This window comes from Girardinichthys multiradiatus, chromosome 2 (genome assembly GCF_021462225.1).
Source record: "Girardinichthys multiradiatus isolate DD_20200921_A chromosome 2, DD_fGirMul_XY1, whole genome shotgun sequence".
Taxonomy (NCBI): domain Eukaryota; kingdom Metazoa; phylum Chordata; class Actinopteri; order Cyprinodontiformes; family Goodeidae; genus Girardinichthys; species Girardinichthys multiradiatus.
The window spans coordinates 16,017,274-16,039,498 of record NC_061795.1 but is presented as its reverse complement, the minus strand read 5'-3'; the positions used below and the strand labels follow the sequence as shown (position 1 = coordinate 16,039,498).

At 39.1% G+C, this 22,225-nt stretch overlaps 2 protein-coding genes, 1 long non-coding RNA gene and 1 other non-coding gene across 5 annotated transcripts; 1 reads left to right on the top strand and 3 right to left on the bottom strand.

Moving 5' to 3' along the window:
* Positions 1-4,338: 4,338 nt before the first annotated feature.
* LOC124857530 (interferon-induced transmembrane protein 5-like) lies at positions 4,339-7,777 on the bottom strand. Its single transcript, XM_047348831.1, has 2 exons — positions 7,442-7,777; positions 4,339-6,561 (listed from the first exon to the last, which is right to left on the bottom strand). The coding sequence occupies exons 1-2, from the start codon at positions 7,646-7,648 to the stop codon at positions 6,340-6,342; spliced, it is 429 nt and encodes a 142-aa protein (XP_047204787.1). The 5' UTR covers positions 7,649-7,777; the 3' UTR covers positions 4,339-6,339.
* Positions 7,778-12,570: 4,793 nt separating this feature from the next.
* trnam-cau lies at positions 12,571-12,642 on the bottom strand. The gene has a single exon. It is a non-coding gene; the product is annotated as a tRNA-Met (tRNA).
* A 479-nt stretch (positions 12,643-13,121) lies between these two features.
* On the top strand, positions 13,122-18,986 carry LOC124858186. Of its 2 annotated transcripts, none has more exons than XM_047350104.1 (7): positions 13,122-13,287; positions 15,745-15,973; positions 17,692-17,922; positions 18,006-18,156; positions 18,244-18,390; positions 18,479-18,705; positions 18,820-18,986. In XM_047350104.1, exons 1-7 carry the CDS (start codon positions 13,248-13,250, stop codon positions 18,956-18,958), a joined length of 1,164 nt encoding a protein of 387 aa, XP_047206060.1. In that variant the 5' UTR covers positions 13,122-13,247; the 3' UTR covers positions 18,959-18,986. The 2 variants fall into 2 exon arrangements, with proteins under 2 accessions (XP_047206060.1, XP_047206063.1); XM_047350107.1 differs by lacking the exon at positions 13,122-13,287 and adding an exon at positions 14,854-15,626.
* On the bottom strand, positions 18,536-20,229 carry LOC124858205. The gene is made up of 3 exons (XR_007035773.1): positions 20,174-20,229; positions 18,804-19,001; positions 18,536-18,677 (listed from the first exon to the last, which is right to left on the bottom strand). It is a non-coding gene; the product is annotated as an uncharacterized LOC124858205 (long non-coding RNA).
* Between the last annotated feature and the right edge of the window lie 1,996 nt (positions 20,230-22,225).

Sequence of the window (22,225 nt, the reverse complement as noted above, 5' to 3'; positions counted from 1 at the left end):
ATAGTATATGTGTGTGATTTTAATCTTGTGAGTGTGTGTCACTGTGTCTATAGTAATGTATGCAACAGTTTTAGTGGTGTGTGTGAGAGAAAAAATTGTTTCTTTCCTAAACGGCACCCCATAATTAAACCCTATGCTAATGGTCCATGTGGACTATTCTGGCAAACTGGCATCAAAGCACGAGTATTTATACCATAAATGCCTGTTGATGCAGAGTCCATATGTACCAAAGATTGCATTGGAAGCACCTTGTTGTCACCTAGTGTAGTGGTTTTCAACCGTGTCCCTTGAGGCACACTGCCCTGCATGTTTTCAATGTTTCTCTGCCTTAGCGCATCTGATTTCAATAAATGGATGATTATAGGCTTTTGATGAACTACAATCACCTGAATCAGTTGTATTAAAGCAGCAAAATGCCTAAAACATTGTCTCTGCAGTGTCTAAGTGGGAGTTTCTTGTATATGGCAGGAGTTTGTGTAAGACATGCCCGTTGAGCACTTACATCACTGAGCTCATGCAAGCACTGCACACGCTTCACTGTAAAGGGCATCAAATGCAGAATGGCGCATGAAGTGTTCAGATTTATGCCCACGTATGCCCATCTACTGTCTTTGATATTAAAAGATTTACATATATATAGTTTGTACTACAGTCTGTACATGATTTAGATTTTGCATGTGTATGCTACAATTCTGCCTCGTGTTTGGGTCCACTACTTTTTTGTCTGATTGCCACCAAGTTGTGGACAATCAGGGTGGATGACGAGACGATAGTCGAGAGCTTAACATTCAAGATATCCACATAACAGCAAAGAACTTCGGTTCAGTTTCTACGTCTCATTTTATTTGATATTTTCATGTACTTCAGAATCTGTAAAAAAAGTATCCTAGCAACAGATTCTGAGCTCACATCAGCTTTAACATAATGTTTGCCTGCAACGAGTCTCTGGCTTAAGCTTTGCATTTTGTTTTCTGCTTCCTCCCTGATATCTTGTTTGACATCTCCAGATGTTCACATGCAGGACTTCATCTTGGTTACCAAGAACATAACAGTAGGAAAGACCTATGCATTTCATATGAATAAAGCCAATGCAGTACATGTAAGTAATTAATATGGTGTCCCTTGCTTGTTCGACATTAGGAAAATACATAAACCCACCAAAAATAAATTCTAATTTTTATACTCAAAAGTTTTTTTCCTCAATAACAAACTGTGACCTAAGAAGGGTCAGTAAATTGAGAAACAGCTGTTCAAGATGAGTTTGGCAGATGAGATGTTCAGTGACAAAGAGAACACAGATTTGCTCTCTGTCATGTAAATGAATGTGAAGCCAACTATCCCAGCCCATTTGGCCAAAATCATTCTTTAAATTCTGACCAACTACAAAACCATTAAATTGACAAAGACAAACAGTTATTCTTTTGAAAAGTTGTCTGAACTCCTTGACATTTGTAAAAAGCAGTAGAAAGCTGAAGTTGTTTTTCCCTACATGCAGTGGGCAGCGCCAGAAGAGGAGATGTAGCAATCTACTGTAGCCTCACAATCACACCCACTAGAAGGAAACACGCACAACCCAGCTAAGGCTGTGACCTTGCAGTTGCACACTGTCATGCTATTGGCTGGAACAGTTGCCAGGAGATGATACCATTTCAGTCTGAGAAAGTAAAAAGAATTTGCGAGAAGGGAAAGACTTATGGACCGCAGTTTTGTGCATGCAAAGAGAAGGTTTGTGCACAAGGCAAAGGAGGCAAGCAGAATGAGCAAATATCTGTGCAAGAAGTATTAAATCTGGGTGTGCAAAGATTTGAGGGACAACAGAGTATATATGAAAGAAAGCAAAGGTTTTGAGAGCAAGAATTAAAGTTTTTGAGCAGAAAGACATAAAATCCTGCTCTTAACTTGAAAATGTTCTGGATTATATATTTCCTCCATATTATATGCACTTTGACCCTAACTAAACAGCTAAATTAATTACACAGTGGTTTCAGGACAATAAAGTCATTGTTTTAGATTGGCCATTGCTAGTCCCTGATTTCAGTCCCAGGGAAAATCTGCAGACAAAGCTGAAAAGCTGCGTGTAAACAAGGCGCCTACTAACCTGACCTAGTGCTGTCAGGAGGAATTGACCAAAATTCCAGTAAACTGTTGTGAGAAGCTTGTGGGAGAAGTCCCAAAACGTTTGACCCAAGTCATACATTTTCAAAATTAAATTCTACAAAATACAATTCTAAAACTGAATAAAGTTTAAAAAAAAAGAATTCTCTCATTATTCTGTTATTAAGCAACATAATTTTGGTTATGCTAACTTATCTAAACCAGGAAAGGTTATGTCTAATTTATTGTTTGAAAATCAAAAAATCTTTTTATACAGTTTATGTAGATATCTGGTTTCAAATGTATGTTTTAGGTTTGGATGCCTAGAAGATCCTGTGGCATTAAACTAAGAGTGACTGGTAAAGATTAATTGTAAACGCCTAACATGAAAGTTGTAATGGTCTTCCCTACAATTTTACTGTCTATTTTTCACAGGTAACCCAAAAACGAACTATATGACATTTGTGGAATATGTTAAAACAATTTTGGGGCAGAGACTTTCAGGCTTCGTTAAATAATAAATGAAAGTATCTTAACCCTTGAACTTTATTCTGACTAGGTTCCCTGTCCACGGTGAAGAAAAGCATTCCCGCAGCATGATGGTGCCAAAACCATGTTTCACATTGAAAATGGTGAAAATGTGCAGTGTTAGTTTTCTGTCACACCCAGTGTTTTTCATATAGGTCGAAAAGTAGAATTTTGGTTTCATCTGACCAAAGCACCTTCTCCACATTGTTCCTGTGTCCCCTAAATAGCTTGTAGGAAACTTCAAACTTTTAGTTTTTTTCTTTTAACTATGGTGTTGTTCTTGCTTCCATAAAGGTCAGATTGGGGGAGCACCCAAGCAATACTTTTCAACAGATTCTCCCACTAGGGCTGCTTCTCTAGTTAATGTTTCCTTGTCATGTCTTGGTAGGTTTGCAGTTGTGCTCGTCTTTTCGAACATGTAAATTTGGTGAGAAAAGTGGTTATAATTTTATTCCATTTCTTATCGTTATACAGAATTATATTTTGAGTCAAGCAGTCAATCAACACTTAGTGCTGTTATATTATATAAAATACAATGACGTTTGAGGTTGTAAAATGAGAAAACATGGAAAAGCTCAAGGGTATGAAAACCTTTGCAAGGCACTATACATCAGAATCAGCTTTATTGCCAAGTTCGTACATACAAACAAGGAATTTGACTCCGGTACACTTTGCTCTCTGGCTTTTTTTTTGTTTTGTTTTGTTTTTTTAATGTGTTATAAGATATATTTATGCATATATCTTTATGTCCTTAAATATACATATACAAAGGTGCATTTGCAACTTCAGTATGAGGTTGGTTGGTACTCTATTAAATGTTCATCAGAGAAAGCCTGGGGGAAGAAACTGTCTCTGTGGCGGCTGGTTTTAGTAAACAGTGCTCTGTACCGACGGCCTGAAGGTAAAAATCTAAACAGTTAATGTGCAGAGATTTTAGCAGCTCTTTTCCTGATCCTAGACCTGTACAAGTCCTGGATGGAGGGACTTATACATGTTACACATGTATAACATGTAAACTGCTTTCTTCAAAGCTATGTACTGCAGAAAGCCATTATTCAAAGTTCTTGCTGTCGTCTTTTGGGTGTTTAAAAACTTGTATAAAAATGTAAGAAGACTTTTTTCTATTTAATTTGTACATAAATTCAAAACATCTAAAACTGATACAATGCAATGAATCTTATACTTATTGCAACTTAATTATTCAACAGGAAATACAAAAACTATCTTGAGTATTTTAGAAAACTTTTTATGAGCTCAGGTTTGACACACTGTCAGCAATGCGTGTCATCCTGTTACTTCCACAGACCTCAGCTGTAGAAAACAGCTCCTGAAAAGAGCAGGAGGAAGTGTGCACCCCCTCCCACTGTAGGGCCCAATTCTATCCTATAATTTGCCTCAGACATCTGTTAGCGTTTCTCTCAGACCACAGAAGAAAAATAGAAAGCTAGAAGTCCTGGGCTGTGATTTGGGCAGATATAAATAAAGGATCTAGAAATGTGAAGGAAGTCACCAGGAGCACAAGGCTGAAATCACAAGACATGAGTGGCACGAGGACAGCCTGGGGCCTCTCAAAGATTTAACATGGGGGTGGTGTCTGAATTGCAAAATCAGCTGAGTGGGTGTGTTGCAGCAAGAAAAAGAAGGTTATAAGCTAACATATATCTTTATCTTTATACCACATAATCAGCATTAATTAAACCATGTAACAAATCCAGATTATTCTTAAAATTTTATTTCTTCATTAACATTACCTCAAAAATATAAACCTTGATCATTAACTTCCATAACTGGAAACCTCAAATTTTGTATTTTTATTTGTCTTCTTGTTTTATAGCAGTAAAGTGTGGGACAGAGATTTTATTTTAGTGGCTTAGTGGCTATATCCAGCCAGTGGACAACAAGTGCAGCCAGTAGAGTCTTTTCTGAAATGCTTCACATTCAGTATGAGTAATCATTTGTTAAACTGAGAGCAGATTGAGCAGACTTGGACCATGTCCACCAGGGCCCTGCATTTGGTCGTCTGTAGTTGTCTTTCCGGGCGGCTCCACCTTACATCTAAAGGGCACATTTAACACGGTTCTCAGAACTGGACGTTCTGTATATAAATGCTAGAGGGCCAAACACACAGCTGGGAGACAGACCCACCCCAGAGTCAGGCCATGAAAAACCAAAATGATCACTTTAAAGTTGGGTGTAGGTGCAGCAGCAGGAACCACAGGAGCCATCCGGAGGAACACCTCTTAACACCTATTCTCATTGGCTGAGTGGTGATAGAAAATAACTTCACTGTATGGAGTCCTCAATATAAGTTTCTCTTTTCCTTCTTTTGGTGATGTACTGTGTTTATACAGAGTCTGCTTTATTTATTTCATAGGTTGACAAAAAGCAGTACAACAGAAAAATACTTAAAACAAAAAAAAAAAACTAATGACATACATTAATAATAATAAAAAGCAATTTATAAAGTAATGTGAGAAATGCTGAAATATGTAAAATTCACTGTCCATTGTAAAAAGGCTTCTCAACATTTTGGCTTTCAAACTTTGGCTCCACCAGTTTATTTCTGTTCTATCTTTCTATCCAGACCAAAGACATTTCCAATAATCAATCTAATTTGACTTCGCATAAATACAATAAATACCAAAAATAAAGGAGCTGAATTTTGTGACTAACCATGAATCGGGCCTTAAAGAAAAAGTTTTTATTTTTTTATTTGTTTTTGTGCTGTCAACAGTTCTCTTACATCCTGTAGAGATGTGATCTTGCAGGGAGTTTGTAGAAAAGAACGACAAAAAGAAAAATGCTATCAGCTCCTCTGACCCAACATTTTAGGTGACTTTAGCATTTTGAAACACCTCAAAAATATTTATATCCATGGGATATAACACTATATTTGTGGATTTTACACATCTACACGATTGTGGCTGCTTTGTCAGCCGAATAGTGTTCCAACGAACGAATGAGATCCAAAAAATCGCGGGAACGTACAATCTTTGATGACTTTAGACAAATGATAGCATCTCGCAAATGCCAATAGAGAGACCAGCCGAGCTGAATTAGCTGGAGACAGACTGCAACCACCAGTGTAGTTACAAGGATATTGTCTGGCTGAGAAAACACTGACAAACTCAACAATGGTCTCTTGGAAAAGTGTAGACGATTAATATCTGCTAACATAGCGTTGTGTCCCACAGTTAGGCACATTTTCTGTTGCTTTAAATTGCTAAAACAAGCAAAAATTGTGGTTTTAGTTGCAAGATGTTAGTTAGCTAAAGAATATTTCATTTTTCAACAAGCTCACAGTGACATCACATCTTTCACTACAGGCACTCATACTCTATTTATTCCTTCATTTTGGCTTTCAGCCCATTTCAGCCTTCGGTTCACCACGTAAAATGTCAGCATGGTCTAAAATTTTTCCTTTCTTACTTTTCATATTAGGAAATACTCAGATGTAATTCACATTTTTGGCACTGCTTCAAAACACTGCTTGAATTCGCCTTTAAGCCTTGTAATTGTATAATTTTTTGGCAAAGAGTCGCTAATGCTGCTAAAATAAATAATCAGTGTTACAGTTAATTCAGATTCTGAGCAGAAGTTTTAACACCTACGGCAGGACAAGTCTTCACAGAGAAAACAAACATATAGACATGAATAAATTCTAAGCTATCATGTCTGTCATCATCTTCTGAATCCAATCAGAGGTTTTGCCTATATCTACCAGCTGAACAGCTTCAAGAAGTTCTGGAACCCATCCTCCCCCAGAAAATCGAAGGAACCCCTAGAAGAGCCAAGGTGGACAAGCAGGAGGACAATCAGGACAATGGCCAGCAGTGGAATCAGCAGGTTCCAGCCGGCTGCCAGGATGTTGTACCACTTGGCCTTGTCTGAGCACTCCTGGGCCAGCTGCAGGTTGCCCAGAGTCTTCTGGTCCCGTGCCTACAGAAACACAAACTATGTGACTCAATGTATTATATTAGGATTTTATGTGACAGACCAACAAAAACTAGTTTATATGCACAGTACAGTCAAGTTTGAAAACTATTTAACATTTTCCTTCTGCTTGACATTTATGCACAACTTTGAGTTGCTGTGCTACATGGAATGTGGTTCTAAAGTGACAATATGTGAAAAACAGAAGCAGAGAATCAATTAACCTTATAAATGTGTTGAATGCTTTGTGTCTCCTGTGTGAGGAAGAAAGGACACATTAGAATGTAGTGATGTGCAGTGTTACTGAATCTCTCCACTAGCACTCTCTAATTTCTTGACAGTACTTGCCCATTAAGAAGATACCAATTATGCCATTTTTAACTCCCCACTTTGCGACTCACTGCCTTTAATTCCCTTGCTGAGCCAATCGCGAGCCTGGACTTAAAAACTATGTCGACAGAGAAACAGGAGTTAAATTATTGATTTTAGATACTCTTTTGTGGTAAGCTTTGCAGGAATTTAGATTGAGGTACAGCAATGTGAATCCTGAACATGTTTCTGTTTGCAGCACCCTTCCTGTGGCGCTAGACATTCAGGTTTCTACTGTGTTGGCTCTCCAAACAATATATATATATATAAATATATATATATATACACACACACCATCTGTCTGATACAGTGATTTAGATCAAGTTTGCAAAAAATAAACATAATTGCCTTAAATGAAACAGTTTTTCTAACTGGAGGGCATTATACTGAATGTTTTTTTTTTTTTACTTTGGATCTCATTTTAAACTGTCTTATTTGAGTGTCTCCTAAAAATGGTTCCACACTCCAACTTACAAGGGAGCAATTCATCACAAGTAAGAAAAAGACCTAGGCTCACCTTGATAGAGTAGATGAGTGCCATGAAGCCCAAGCAGCAGAAGTTGACATAAAAGGTGTTGCACAGCGACCAGAGAAGATAGTCCCGGGGAGGATTCTTCCCCGTGTTGCCCATGTCCACCACGGTGGATCCAGCCGGCTTGCGGGCAGACTTACAGTTTGTGAGTGGGGTGCAGTCAGATGGAAAGTTGTAGGAATGATTATCCATGATTAATGTTAAAGATCTCTGGTTGTGACTGACTGGCTGTCTTTATGGACCGGTCCCTCTGGATGTTGAGTCTCTCTTTTGAAAGTGGTCCCCCCCTGTTCGGGAGGTTTTTAAAGGCCCATGCAAAGGGAGGTGGCTGGGAGAAGACGCATGGGCAGGGTCCTTTAATACACACCAGGTCTGTCATTATGTGGCCTGGCCAAAAGGAGACTGAAATAGAGACAGAGAGAAGAAAGAGGACAAAACTTTATACGGGAGCAATTGCATAGTCCTGCATTAGAAGGTCCCTAATTTCAGTTTTCTTGAAGGTCTTTCTCCAAGCTGCTGTGTATAGGAATAGGGTAGTGGTAAAAAAGAATCCTCTCAAGATAGTTCATAAGCGTGAGGCTAAAGCTGAAATTAAATACAGCTGCAACCAGATTCCCAAAATTATTGCTGTTTTCTACATGCCTAAATAATGAGATTTTTTTATTACTTTCGCCAGATTCAGACGTTTACATTCATTAACTTAGTATTTGGTAGAATTGGCTTTAATCTGTATGACTTGGGTCAAATGATTTAGCAATCTTTCCACAAGCTTCTCTCAATTATTTGTTGCAGTTTTGGCCCATTCCTCCAGACAGAACTTATGTAGTTGAATCAGGTTTGTTGGCTGCTTTGCTCACATTCACTTTTTCAGCTCTGTCCCCAATTTCTATGTGAATCAGTACTTTGTGATGGCCAATACAAAAAATTTAACTTTGTTGTTTATAAGCCACTTTGTAACTAATTTGGAGGTGTGTGTATGGTCATTGTGCAAGCTTTAACTTCCTAGCCCATGTCTTTAGGGGTGGCTGTGGCTCAGCTGGTAGGAGTTTGTCCTGTGACTGGTGGCATGCCAGTTCGAACCCCAGCTCTGTCAGTCTCAGTTGTCATGTCATTGAGCAAGACTCTTCATCCACCTACCTGCTGGTGGTGGTCTGAAGGCTCAGTGGCGCCTGTGTATGGCAGCTGTCACTACATTGCAGATCCCCACTGTCATTGTGTGAATGGCTGATTGTAGTGTAAAGCACTTTGGGGTCTCTGGGGACTTGATAAAGTGCTATACAAGTGCAGGTCATTAACTATTTCACCATTTGAGATGTTACTTCAAAGTTACTACATAAGGTACTTTTCTTATGATTCCATCTATTTCGTGAAGTGCACCAGTCCCTCGTGTAGCAAAAACAGCTGTACAACACGATGCTGCCACCCCCATGCTTTATGGATGTGGTGGGCTCAGGCTTTCCAATGATGATCATTATGGATATTTGTAGACTGTAATCTGGCTTTTTATGGCTTTTATCTCAGTGTATGTAAAGTTTGAGGTAAGTAAAAAAATATCTCTTAGTATTCTGGCATTTAGTAAGCAAAAATAATTTTTGCAATCTTAGAAAGTTAGAAAGAAACGTTTTAGTCAGGTTTAATCCCAAACAGTGATAAAACTATAAAAACGATAAACCTGGACAGTGTGGAACCATCACTAGTCAGGGCTTATGAATCTACACCACCCACCGTGGGGGCTGGTGATGCTGTTACAAGGCAGGACAGGAGTCTGTGATATCGACTGCTTTCTAAATGATACAAACGGTCAGCTTTTCTTCCTGCATGGGTTCTCCGGCTTCCATGTCAAAAAAAAAAGAAGAAAATGAAACACAAGATTGTGAAAAACAGAATACTAGGAAGACAAGAATACAAAACAATAAATAAATCATAAAACAAATATTGACGAGCTAATACATTTTACATCTATTTGTTTCCCTTCTAATCTCTGCATTGCTCCTGAATACAACCAAATTGCCAAATAATCTTTCATAAATGCTATGGTTTTCTATGACTGAAAAGCATCCCATTAAAACTGAAACAAAAAGCTCTTACTATTAATGCATTTCCAGATAAAACACATTTTTCAAAAAATGTTTTTCATTCATATGGTTTGGTATTTAGCTGCATGTACAATACCCTGTCAAAAACTAATAATATAGACTGAATCTCTCCTGCTCTCCTTTGATTGTGGCTGCTTTGAAATCTACTTAATGGGTTCAAGTGATGGAGTTCAAAAGGTGTGACAGTAAGCTTAGACGCTGTGTCAGGGTCACGACAGGCCTCTGTGCTTGTCAAAATTAAACCAAAGGTCATTTTGTAGAGTCAACATGCTTGTTTTGAAATCCTCTTTTCAGTTCAGTGATTTCATCACCGCTTTGCTTACACTGTGGTGTTCAAACTACTCTGATTTGAATGCAGGGAATGCTTTTTCATCTAGCTAAGGGTAAGAGATGGGGTCTCTAGTTGTGTAACGTTTTCATAACTGTGCCTAAATGTAAGATGAATTTTGTAAATCTGCTATGTTTGTGCATACTTGTCTTTAAGGTAAAAATGTTTGCAAACAACAAAATACAGATCCAAAGGAAGTCATGTAATTTGTAGTAAAACCAAAGTTTGCAAGCTAATATTCCTTAAAAGCAAACTAAATAATGGCCAGATAACAAATAAGAACAAGTTAAAAGTCATGTATTTGTTAGTTGAACTCAAAGTAGCAGCAGTCCAGTACCACTTACCAGATCAACCACTGTTGTGGGTAGAAATCATATTTGCACATGACAAACAATTTACTAGTATAGTAATGTAGTTGATAGGCACAGCATGCTTCTGTGCATTCAAAGCATTTATTGAGGTAGTGTTTAAAATAATAGAAAAAACAATGTCATCAAGTTGGCCCTTTTTAAGGATGAGGGAAACAAAGGTTGTACCTGCTGGTTACAGGTTGTTCCTTTCTTAATATTTGGGAAAATGTGGTCAACCCATAGATTGTTCAGAAAAACTGTGAATTTTGTTTATAAAGTTAATTTGCGAGAGGAAAACTGTAGACTGCTCAGCTTAAATGATTTCTAATGGTTTAAAATAGGAACCAAATCCAAAAAGATGTGGAAGAAAACTACAACTCAAATGGTTTGAAGAATAAACAAAGCGACAAATACTCAGCCAATGATCAATACTGTAAGAGGTCATGTTGCCTTTGCTGAAGAGGACATCTTGTTAGACGGGGTGTTTCAACCACACAACATCCCCAAACATCAGTAAGCAAGCAGCACCTTGGTTCCAGACCAATAAGATTAATAGGATTATGGTCACGTCATCCCATTTTTATAGTGTCTGCGAATGGTAGTTCTAGTCTCCACCATCGCAAGATTTTTTTGCTTAGTATTAAGGAAAAAAATCTTTAAGCTTGATTAGAACTTCATTTCCTTTTTCTGTTTGGTCTTGTTTGACATTAGGATGCATTTATAAATTTACAAATTTCTTGTCCAGGTTACAAGGATGATGCTCTTTTCAAAGCACCTAATCAAAATGGGATTTGATTTTCATATGCCACTGGTTTATTGGGCTGTAAACTCCACTTACGTGGGGAGAAGTAAAACAGTTATCTGTGCCTCTAATGGATACATGGAGAGTAGGTATAAAACTTTGTCGAAATGTCCCAGTTAAACATGTTTCTTTCAGATCCAACCTGAACTTGTTACTGCACAACAATGTTTCTTTAGAGGTGTCACAGAGAAGAGTGCTCAGTTCATAAAACCAACAATAAGGGGACTTTTGAAAGTAATATTTTTTTCATTGAGCCTCATCTGAATAATGTCAGTTCGACTTTTATTGTTAAAATACCCGCATCCTTTACAAACTGTGTAGTAATAGGACAGCCAGCAGAGGGGGCCATGGCCTTGTTTTTCTTTCTGTCATCTATTTTTATGTAATGTTTTTGTGTGAAGCGCTGGCTGTGACATTATCAAGATAAACTCTTCTGGAGGGACATCGTTTCTCCTTTTCTTTGTTGACTGATTACTCCGCAGCTTCCAGGACAGAGAGCAAAGGACCGAGTGGTGTAAAGTAATAATGGATCGCACATAATACATTTAAACGATGTCCCCGTGTGTGGGGTGTTTTCGTGTGTGGTGTAGTAAATCCACAGTTCCAGTGTGAAATGTATTGACCGTGAAAACAAAGCGGAGTACGTAAACCGCAGCCAATTGGGTTCCTATTTATTAACATGTCATGGCGCAGATTATTAAATGACAAAATACACAGAAGGCTGAGGAAGCATTCAGTTAGCCCTGGACTGACAAACTGTAAAGCACAGAACTCCACTTTAAATACTCATTATTTGTCACAGAAATATCCTCACTGGAGGGTATTTCAATTGGTCGTATCTACATACTGGCTAAGGATGTAGATACATATTACATATTGGTAATCTGGGACAATACGAAGAATTAAAAAAATCTAAACACATTTTTTACCTGACAAAATATAAGACCATGTTTTGTTTTTTCCGTGTATTCCTGCAGTACATTAGTCTTAAAAGTATAAACTTCAAAATCCACCTTAAGCATGGGATTTCTGTTATCTCTGGATTTTAGAGCTCAGCTTTATGTTTGATGGTGACCACACACCAATGATGTCACCCCAGTTGTGGCTTTGCTGAAACACTTTCAAGCCCATGTGTTGGTGTCTCTTGATATACATTTTTTTTTTCAAGGAAAGGGAGAAAAACTTTTGTTGAAAAACCAATATAGACCACCCAATATAGCTGAATTTGCCTTATTTTCATTATAAATCTTTGGTGAGCAATACATTAAATTATAATGAATTAATAAATTATATTACTGCATCAGAGAGGGGCTAAAAAATAGTGCTGATTTACAAAATTGATACATAAAATATGTGATCATTTTCAATGGGGTAATAGGTTTCAGGACTTCATCACCTTGTATCAACCTATCTGATAGTATAAAGAAAAGCTAGTTAAACTTTATATGCTATCAAACGCTATTTGCGTTCTCTTAGAGTAAAGAAATGCGTGGAAAGTTAAAGGTAAGATAAAAATTGCTAAAGATAACAAAAACATATAGCAGAGGATGGTTTCGATCCATCGACCTCTGGGTTATGGGCCCAGCACGCTTCCGCTGCGCCACTCTGCTCCTGTAGGAGAAACAGATAGATAGTTTAACAGACAGATTAAAACACTGATGGAGTTGGTCGGAGAAGGTTAGTCTGTGCGGAAGTATGTTAGTCTCGGATCTGGGTCACGGTTAAAGCTCCAATGCAACAAACCCCTGAAGCTAGTTTTAGCTGGGATATTCGACATACATCCACTCTGGATTTAGCGAGTGCATCTCACAAAAAAAAAACAGTGTTGCCAGATCTCGCGAGAGGAACAAGCAACCAGCTCTATTAAAACAAGCCAAAAATAATGCCAACGGGCAAACCAGCACACTGTAAAACTACGGAGCCCGCGAGGGGACCTGGGAGAATTTTTTTCTTATGCGTCCCAACGCAATACTTTTGCGTTCGCTCGCAAAACCTTTGCGTTCCCACGCAATAGTCTTTGCGTTATCTTGCAATACTTTGTGGGAGACCCGTTTTTGAGATTTATTGAGTTTATTTTGAAATCTGCCTTAAAGAAAAGGATCTTCAATCAGACTTAAAAACAGTTATTATCCACAAGTTGTCAAACTACTGAACTCTGGACAATAATACTGCACGAAACCACATCTGTGACACTTTCTTTGCTTATTTCTGCTGCATGACGTGTACTTTTTTTGCACGCCACTTTTGTTTTTATGGTGAGTTGAACGGTTCTTCTTATCCTAAGCATTTAATCGCATTGTTGACTGCATGTTAACCTGCATATGACAAATAAAGCATACCAATGCCATATCAGTGCTGTTTGTCTTGTGAGCAGTTTGTCAAATGTGCTGCTGTTCCAAAATGCACAGCTTTCTCAAGGTGATTAACAACTTTTGCGAGCGAACGCAAAAGTATTGCGTGGGGACGCGAAAGAAGAAAAAAATATCCCCCATGTCCCCTCATGGGCTCTGTATAAAACAGAGGCAACTTGAAAACACAGTGAACAAAAATTATTTAAATTCTGTTTAAAAAAACACAGACACATTTCATATTTTTACCCATATACTGCGACTCATTCTCACGCTGTATCAAAATCCACCTTAAGCATGGGATTTCTGTTATCTCTGGATTATAGAGCTCAGCTACGGTGGCCGGGGGGTGAAAAACACTTTTACAAGTACCAAAACAAATTTACATTTCAGAAAACAAATTTACATTTCAGAAAACAAATTTACATTTCAGAAAACAAATTTACATTTTAGAAAACACTTTTACATTTCAGAAAACAAATTTACATTTCAGAAAACACTTTTACATTTCAGAAAATCAACCGGAAAGGGAATGTACCAACGCCGAGGCTGACCCGGAAGTCAGCCTCAGGGCTGCATCCTTCGAAGGCCGTATTTGTAGGCCGATTATGTTACAGCGCGGCGACGAAGGCTGTCCCAATTCATGAATCATTCCGAGCAAATGCTGCCGACAAATGTGTCCTTATTTTGCCCGATTTGAAGGATGCGTTGTGAGTATCCTTCGCGGCCCATCATTTCCCATCATTCATTGCGGGTCGAAGCGGATTGGTCAAGCAGGGGAAGCCATGGCGGACCATAGCAACAAAAGCTGTGAGTGGCTTTTCACTGACTCCCTCTCCTGACCCTGGACACTTACAATCCTAAAGTTAGATGGAATAAAAAAAAAAAAAGAGTTGACTAAACAGAGAAATCAACAAGACTTTTAGAAATATTTTTTTATTTGTGTGTGACATGAGAACTTCTGAACATAATCTAAATTCTTTTTCTTTTTCAAATTGTCCCACATTGTTTTGGCCTGCAAAGGGGGTGACCTTCCCCTGTTGGTCCATCTTCTCCAGAATTGTCCTAAACCGAAAGAAGTATGTTAATCACTGGATGGATATTTATGAAAGTTAGAAAGATAGGACAGAAACTGACTGCAAAGAATGTTGTTATTGTACCTCCAAGTTTTTAGCTCCAGTAAAAAGGTGGTGGTTCTCACCCCTGAGCTTAATAAACTGGCCCGTCTGCTGCTTTGTACCTAAAAAAAAAAAATCTTGCTTAATATCAGAGCAAAAATAAAGCCTTTTTTAATTTCACATTTGTCTTAATTTGAAGAAAATATTTCTATGCAAATGTCTAAAACAAGCTCTTTCAAACTTTTCACTTCTTTACTGAGATTCACTAACATTTGGAGGTGTATTCCTCGTCGGGTTTACCTGGAATCAGAAATTATAATGCTAACTGAATTATAAATAAACCTTTAAAACATATAGCACATTTCTTCATTAAAAATTAATATTGTAAAGCTTATTTATTCTCAATCACACTCTCCAGGGATACAGTTGGATTACATAAAACTGACCATTTATTCTGGTTAACCTTAATACATAGCTGTCAAGTCTCCCGTTTTGGCCGGGAAACTACCGTATTTTAACCTCTTTCCCGCCGTCCTCCCGTATTAGTATTCTCCCGTAAATCTCCCGTATTACAATTTAATAATAAAAAAAACATTCCTCTGCTTCTTTCTCTGAATTATGTCACTAGCCTCGCGAGAACTGCCACCTGCAGTAGCCTGGGTGGCAGTTGTCGCGATATTAGTGCCGACGGCGGGAACAAACCTGGAACAACAAAGGAGAGAAATGGATAGATGTGACGAAAGGGAAGGCATTCCTGCCAGAAAAAGAAAGACATCGTGCAAATATCTTGAAAAATGGGACAGCGAATTTTCTTTTCTAAAGAAGAGCAGGATGGGGCACAGTCACGCGTTTTGTAAGATTTGTAACTGCGATTTAATGTCTCCCACGGGGGGAAGGAACGACATCAGTCAGCATGAAAAATCGACCAAGCACAAGCGCTGGCTAGAGGCACAGAAACATGCCCAGGTCATAAATGCGGAGGTTAAAATGGCAATGCTGTGTGCCAAAAACAATGTTGCTTTCAACTTCTGTGATGACTTCAATAAGTGTGTAGCTGAAATGTTCCCGGACTCTGCTATCACACGGAAATTCTCGGCGGGAAAAACCAAGCCTACCAACTTATCAAAGGTAAGCTGAGTCAAATTAAGTATGAGTATTGTGTATGCATATGCCTATTTAATAATGTCCCGTATGCATATTGTAGGGTAATGGTTAGCTAATTTTAATTACTGGGCTCTCTCAACAGGTGCCATAGCAACAGAGCTAGATGACGAGTTGGCCAAAACATGCCGATCTCAGCCATTTTCTGTGATGTGCGAAGAATCGAACAACAGAAAAGGAAATAAAGAATTTGTTATCCTAACTAGACTCTACGATGAGGCCACTCTGCAGGTCCTTACAAGATTCATGGAGATGTCTGTATGCAACGTGGGAAATGCAGAAAATCTGTATGAAAAACTCAGTGAAGCACTAAGGTAAGGGAACTGCACTGTGTTGTTGACGTGTGTAATAGTTTGCTTGTAATTACAGGTCCTTCTCAAAATATTACCATATTGTGATAAAGTTAATTATTTTCCATAATGTCATGATGAAAATTTAACATTCATATATTTTAGATTCATTGCACACTAACTGAAATATTTCAGGTCTTTTATTGTCTTAATACGGATGATTTTGGCATACAACTCACAAAAACCCAAAATTCCTATCTCACAAAATTAGCATATCATTAAAAGGGTCTCTAAACGAGCTATGAACCTAATCATCTGAATCAACGAGTTAACTCTAAACACCTGCAAAAGATTCCTGAGGCCTTTAAAACTCCCAGCCTGGTTCATCACTCAAAACCCCAATCATGGGTAAGACTGCCGACCTGACTGCTGTCCAGAAGGCCACTATTGACACCCTCAAGCAAGAGGGTAAGACACAGAAAGAAATTTCAGAACGAATAGGCTGTTCCCAGAGTGCTGTATCAAGGCACCTCAGTGGGAAGTCTGTGGGAAGGAAAAAGTGTGGCAGAAAACGCTGCACAACGAGAAGAGGTGACCGGACCCTGAGGGAGATTGTGGAGAAGGGCCGATTCCAGACCTTGGGGGACCTGCGGAAGCAGTGGACTGAGTCTGGAGTAGAAACATCCAGAGCCACCGTGCACAGGCGTGTGCAGGAAATGGGCTACAGGTGCCGCATTACCCAGGTCAAGCCACATTAGAACCAGAAACAGCAGCAGAAGCGCCTGACCTGGGCTACAGAGAAGCAGCACTGGACTGTTGCTCAGTGGTCCAAAGTACTTTTTTCGGATGAAAGCAAATTCTGCATGTCATTCGGAAATCAAGGTGCCAGAGTCTGGAGGAAGACTGGGGAGAAGGAAATGCCAAAATGCCAGAAGTCCAGTGTCAAGTACCCACAGTCAGTGATGGTCTGGGGTGCCGTGTCAGCTGCTGGTGTTGGTCCACTGTGTTTTATCAAGGGCAGGGTCAATGCAGCTAGCTATCAGGAGATTTTGGAGCACTTCATGCTTCCATCTGCTGAAAAGCTTTATGGAGATGAAGATTTCATTTTTCAGCACGACCTGGCACCTGCTCACAGTGCCAAAACCACTGGTAAATGGTTTACTGACCATGGTATCACTGTGCTCAATTGGCCTGCCAACTCTCCTGACCTGAACCCCATAGAGAATCTGTGGGATATTGTGAAGAGAACGTTGAGAGACTCAAGACCCAACACTCTGGATGAGCTAAAGGCCGCTATCGAAGCATCCTGGGCCTCCATAAGACCTCAGCAGTGCCACAGGCTGATTGCCTCCATGCCACGCCGCATTGAAGCAGTCATTTCTGCAAAAGGATTCCTGACCAAGTATTGAGTGCATAACTGTACATGATTATTTGAAAGTTGACGTTTTTTGTATTAAAAACACTTTTCTTTTATTGGTCGGATGAAATATGCTAATTTTGTGAGATAGGAATTTTGGGTTTTTGTGAGCTGTATGCCAAAATCATCCGTATTAAGACAATAAAATACCTGAAATATTTCAGTCAGTGTGCAATGAATCTAAAATATATGAATGTTAAATTTTCATCATGACATTATGGAAAATAATGAACTTTATCACAATATGCTAATATTTTGAGAAGGACCTGTATAACCATACGTTTTGTCTAAGTCGTTTTATGGCATTTCTTTCTGTTATCCATAGAAAAAGGGGCATCCCATGGGAGAACCTGATAGCCTTTAACTCTGATAATGCGAGCGTCATGAAAGGCAGACACAACTCTGTTATCAGCAGACTGAAACAGAGCCAGCCCCACATCCAGGACCTCGGCTGCATCTGCCACCTGGCACAGCTGGCCACTGGCTGTGGCATCAGAGCAGCCCAGGTACCGGTGGAAGACATCCTGGTGGGGATATACACCCACTTTGATAAAAGGTAGATGCAAATAAATTAAATAGGACTTTTATTTTTTCTAGGTCTGCAGTTAATATTCTTATAAACATTTTTCTATCTTTCAGTGCAAAAAAATGTGAACTCTACAAAGGGTTTGTAGATTTCACTGATTCAGACCACCTGAAGCTCCTCAGGTACTGCAGCACCAGATGGCTGAGTCTGCTAACCTGCATCCAGAGAGTGTTGAACCAGTGGGATGCACTACAGATAGGGATGGTAACTCCAGCAGATATATACACCGTTAACTATGCTAGATTTCCATTTTAACCATGAATTGCCATCCTGTGTCCATATGTACTGTAGGCCTACTTCAACAGTCATGAGGAGGTGGAGAGGAGTGCCAAAGTGCGCGATCTAGCAAGCCACGTGCGTGATCCAATTGTGAAGGCTTACTTCATGTTCCTGAGTGCTGCCCTTAAGCCTTTATATGAATTTAATATTGTCTTCCAGGTGGGTGTCAATCATATTGGATGAATTAAATATGGTTGTACTTATTGTAGCCTTTTTATTACAGTGTGACCAATTATATTTTCTTCAGTCAGAGGCCGTGCAGATTCACAGACTTGAAGAGGAGATGTGCAGGCTGATCAAGAGGATCCTGGGGTTCCTCATACCAGCCAGGGCCATCATGGGTGTACCTCTCAAGGAGGTGGAGTATGGAGAAGCACATCAGTTGCCTGACGAAGAGCTCTTTATAGGAGCAGAAACAAAGGCGTTCATGGCAAGGAAAGAGCTCCCTGTGTCAGCGGAGAAGAAAATCTTTCAGTGAGTATATTACCCAGCAGTTATTCAATTCTATCATCTTTTCACAGTATGAGATTATAGGCTGTAGTGTTTTTTGTTTACTCTTATGCTGTTTTTACCCTTATGCTGTTGTAGATCTGTGAGAAGATTCTATGAAGCAGTGCTTCAGAAGATGTTCTCCTCCTTTCCTCTTGACCATCCACTCCTGAAGGACATGAAAGTGCTGGACCCTGCTGCTCGCCTTGACATTACTCCAGGGACAGGTAGATGTTAGAGTCAGTTCCTCATTGATTAAATGAATATTGCATGGTTTAGATCTGCAATGTTCAGTCAAACACTTGTTTTACATTACAGTGGCAAGGCTAGGGGCCATTTTCCCTCAGTTGATCTTGAGTGAGGATAGGCTGAGAGAGGAACTCATTGACTACCAGGTGACAGATAGCAAGCATCTCCCACAAGAAGACAAAACTGACAGATTCTGGGGACTGGTAGGGAAAGATGTGAGGTTCAGTGAGCTGCCAAGATTAATGAAGGCTTTACTATGCATTCCCCACAGCAATGCCAGTTCTGAAAGAGTGTTCAGTATGGTAAGAAAGATTGTTACAGAGAATAGGATGTCATTAGACAACAGCACGGTTTGTGCTTTACTGTCATGTAAAATCAACCACTCTGGCCCAGGCCACAAATACACTCCATCCAAACGAGTCTTAAAGGATGCAAAGGCTGCAACAAATCTGTATAATAAGTATTTAGTGAATGCCAGAGAGCCACCTGAGTGAACATGAGAAATTTAAATAAAATGTGTAATGAAGACAAAATGTAAATGTTTAACCTAAAGACAAGCAATGTATATATAAACGGAAAATGTGTTAAATAAATAAATGTGCTTGAACCCCTTTTGTGTTTCATTTAGGCTCTGTTATAACATAGGAATGTCCACAGCATTTCAGTGTAAACAAAGGTAGGCTTATTGTAGTCTGTTAGTGGTGGACAAGTGGTTATTTTAGATATCTTGTACACCTGTGCTAAAATGCAAGGGATACTGGAGCTTGGTCGGGGTAGTGGGATGGCTCACAGCCGTCCCCAGAAAATTTCCCTTATTTTCAAATCCAAAACTTGACAGGTATGCCTTAATATCACCTGAAATATTAAATCGATTTTCAGTAACAATTAAAATAATAACATAAACTGTTAGAAATAGCTTGTGTTAAACGTTCACTGTGATGACTGCCAGCGGGAGCTTAGTGCCGATAGTCCGGTCAGATCTCTACCGGGCTAGATCACCTCACCGCCGGTAGGGCTGGCGAGGCGAGCCGGTTACTACGCCGGGAACGGAAAACTCCGAACACGTCGGAGCACGTTTGAAATTAAGCGATGTCTAGATAAATCAAGCAGATATTTCACGTCTACATAATTATATTCCCGCACTAAAAACATTGTAGAACTTAATTTGTGTCACAGAAAGTGTAATTTTCCACAATTTACTCACAGCTTTTGTTGCTATGGTCCGCCATGGCTTCCCCTGCTTGACCAATCCGCTTCGACCCGCAATGAATGATGGGAAATGATGGGCCGCGAAGGATACTCACAACGCATCCTTCAAATCGGGCAAAATAAGGACACATTTGTCGGCAGCATTTGCTAGGAATGATTCATGAATTGGGACAGCCTTCGTCGCCGCGCTGTAACGTAATTGGCCTACAAATACGGCCTTCGAAGGATGCAGCCCTGAGGCTGACTTCCGGGTCAGCCTCGGCGTTGGTACATTCCCTTTCTGATTGATTTTCTGAAATGTAAAGTGTTTTCTGAAATGTAAATTTGTTTTCTGAAATGTAAAATTGTTTTCTGAAATGTACATTTGTTTCGCATCTTGTTAAATTGTTTTCTGAAATGTAAATTTGTTTTCTGAAATGTACATTTGTTTTCTGAAATGTACATTTGTTTTCTGAAATGTACATTTGTTTCGCATCTTGTTAAATTGTTTTCTGAAATGTAAATTTGTTTTCTGAAATGTAAATTTGTTTCGGTACTTGTAAAAGTGTTTTGCACCCCACGGCCATTTTACTCAGCTTTATGTTTGATGGTGACCAATATGGAGGACCAACTCTGACATATTTAAACAGAGGCATAGCTCTGTTGAGCCATCCATTCCCTTAGCTCTTAGCAGTCATGACTTTATGGGATTTTTCTTAAATAAAATTGATTCTATTAAAAAGAAAATCTTTGACATACTCCCGAAGGTGATTACTTCTTCCTCAGCAAGTGAGACAACATTGAAAATAACTGCAGAACCTGATTTGTGTTTGGACTGTTTTGATCCTGTGAAGCTTCCTGAGTTATCAGAAATATTAGCTTCATCTAAACCTTCAACTTGTATGTTAGACCCAATCCCAACCAAATTATTTAAGGAAGTGTTCCCTTTGATTACCAGCCCCATTTTAGATATGATTAATCCATCCTTAGTAAATGAATATGTACCACAGGCTTTTAAGTTAGCTGTAATTAAACCTTTACTTAAGAAACCTTCGCTTGATTGAGATGACTTGAAAAATGACAGACCTATATCCAATCTTCCATTCTTATCTAAAATTCTTGAGAAAATAGCTGCTAATCAAATGTGTGAGCATTTATACAGCAATGACCTGTTTGAAGAGTTTCAGTCAGGTTTCAGAGCTCATCATAGCACTGAAACAGCTCTGCTGAAAGTCACTAATGATATTCTTATGGCCTCAGATAATGGACTTATGTCTGTTCTGGTTCTGTTAGATCTCAGTGCTGCATTTGATACAGTCGATCACAATATTCTCTTAGAAAGGCTGGAATATGCTGTAGGGATCAGGGGAACAGCGCTAGGCTGGTTTAAATCTTATCTGTCTGACAGATTCCAGTTTGTTCATGTAAATGATAAATCATCTTTAAACTCCATGGTTAATTGTGGAGTACCACAGGGTTCAGTACTTGGGCCAATTCTCTTTACTATATACAGGTCCTTCTCAAAATATTAGCATATTGTGATAAAGTTCATTATTTTCCATAATGTCATGATGAAAATTTAACATTCATATATTTTAGATTCATTGCACACTAACTGAAATATTTCAGGTCTTTTATTGTCTTAATACGGATGATTTTGGCATACAGCTCATGAAAACCCAAAATTCCTATCTCACAAAATTAGCACATTTCATCCGACCAATAAAATAAAAGTGTTTTTAATACAAAAAACGTCAACCTTCAAATAATCATGTACAGTTATGCACTCAATACTTGGTCGGGAATCCTTTTGCAGAAATGACTGCTTCAATGCGGCGTGGCATGGAGGCAATCAGCCTGTGGCACTGCTGAGGTCTGATGGAGGCCCAGGATGCTTCGATAGCGGCCTTTAGCTCATCCAGAGTGTTGGGTCTTGAGTCTCTCAACGTTCTCTTCACAATATCCCACAGATTCTCTATGGGGTTCAGGTCAGGAGAGTTGGCAGGCCAATTGAGCACAGTGATACCATGGTCAGTAAACCATTTACCAGTGGTTTTGGCACTGTGAG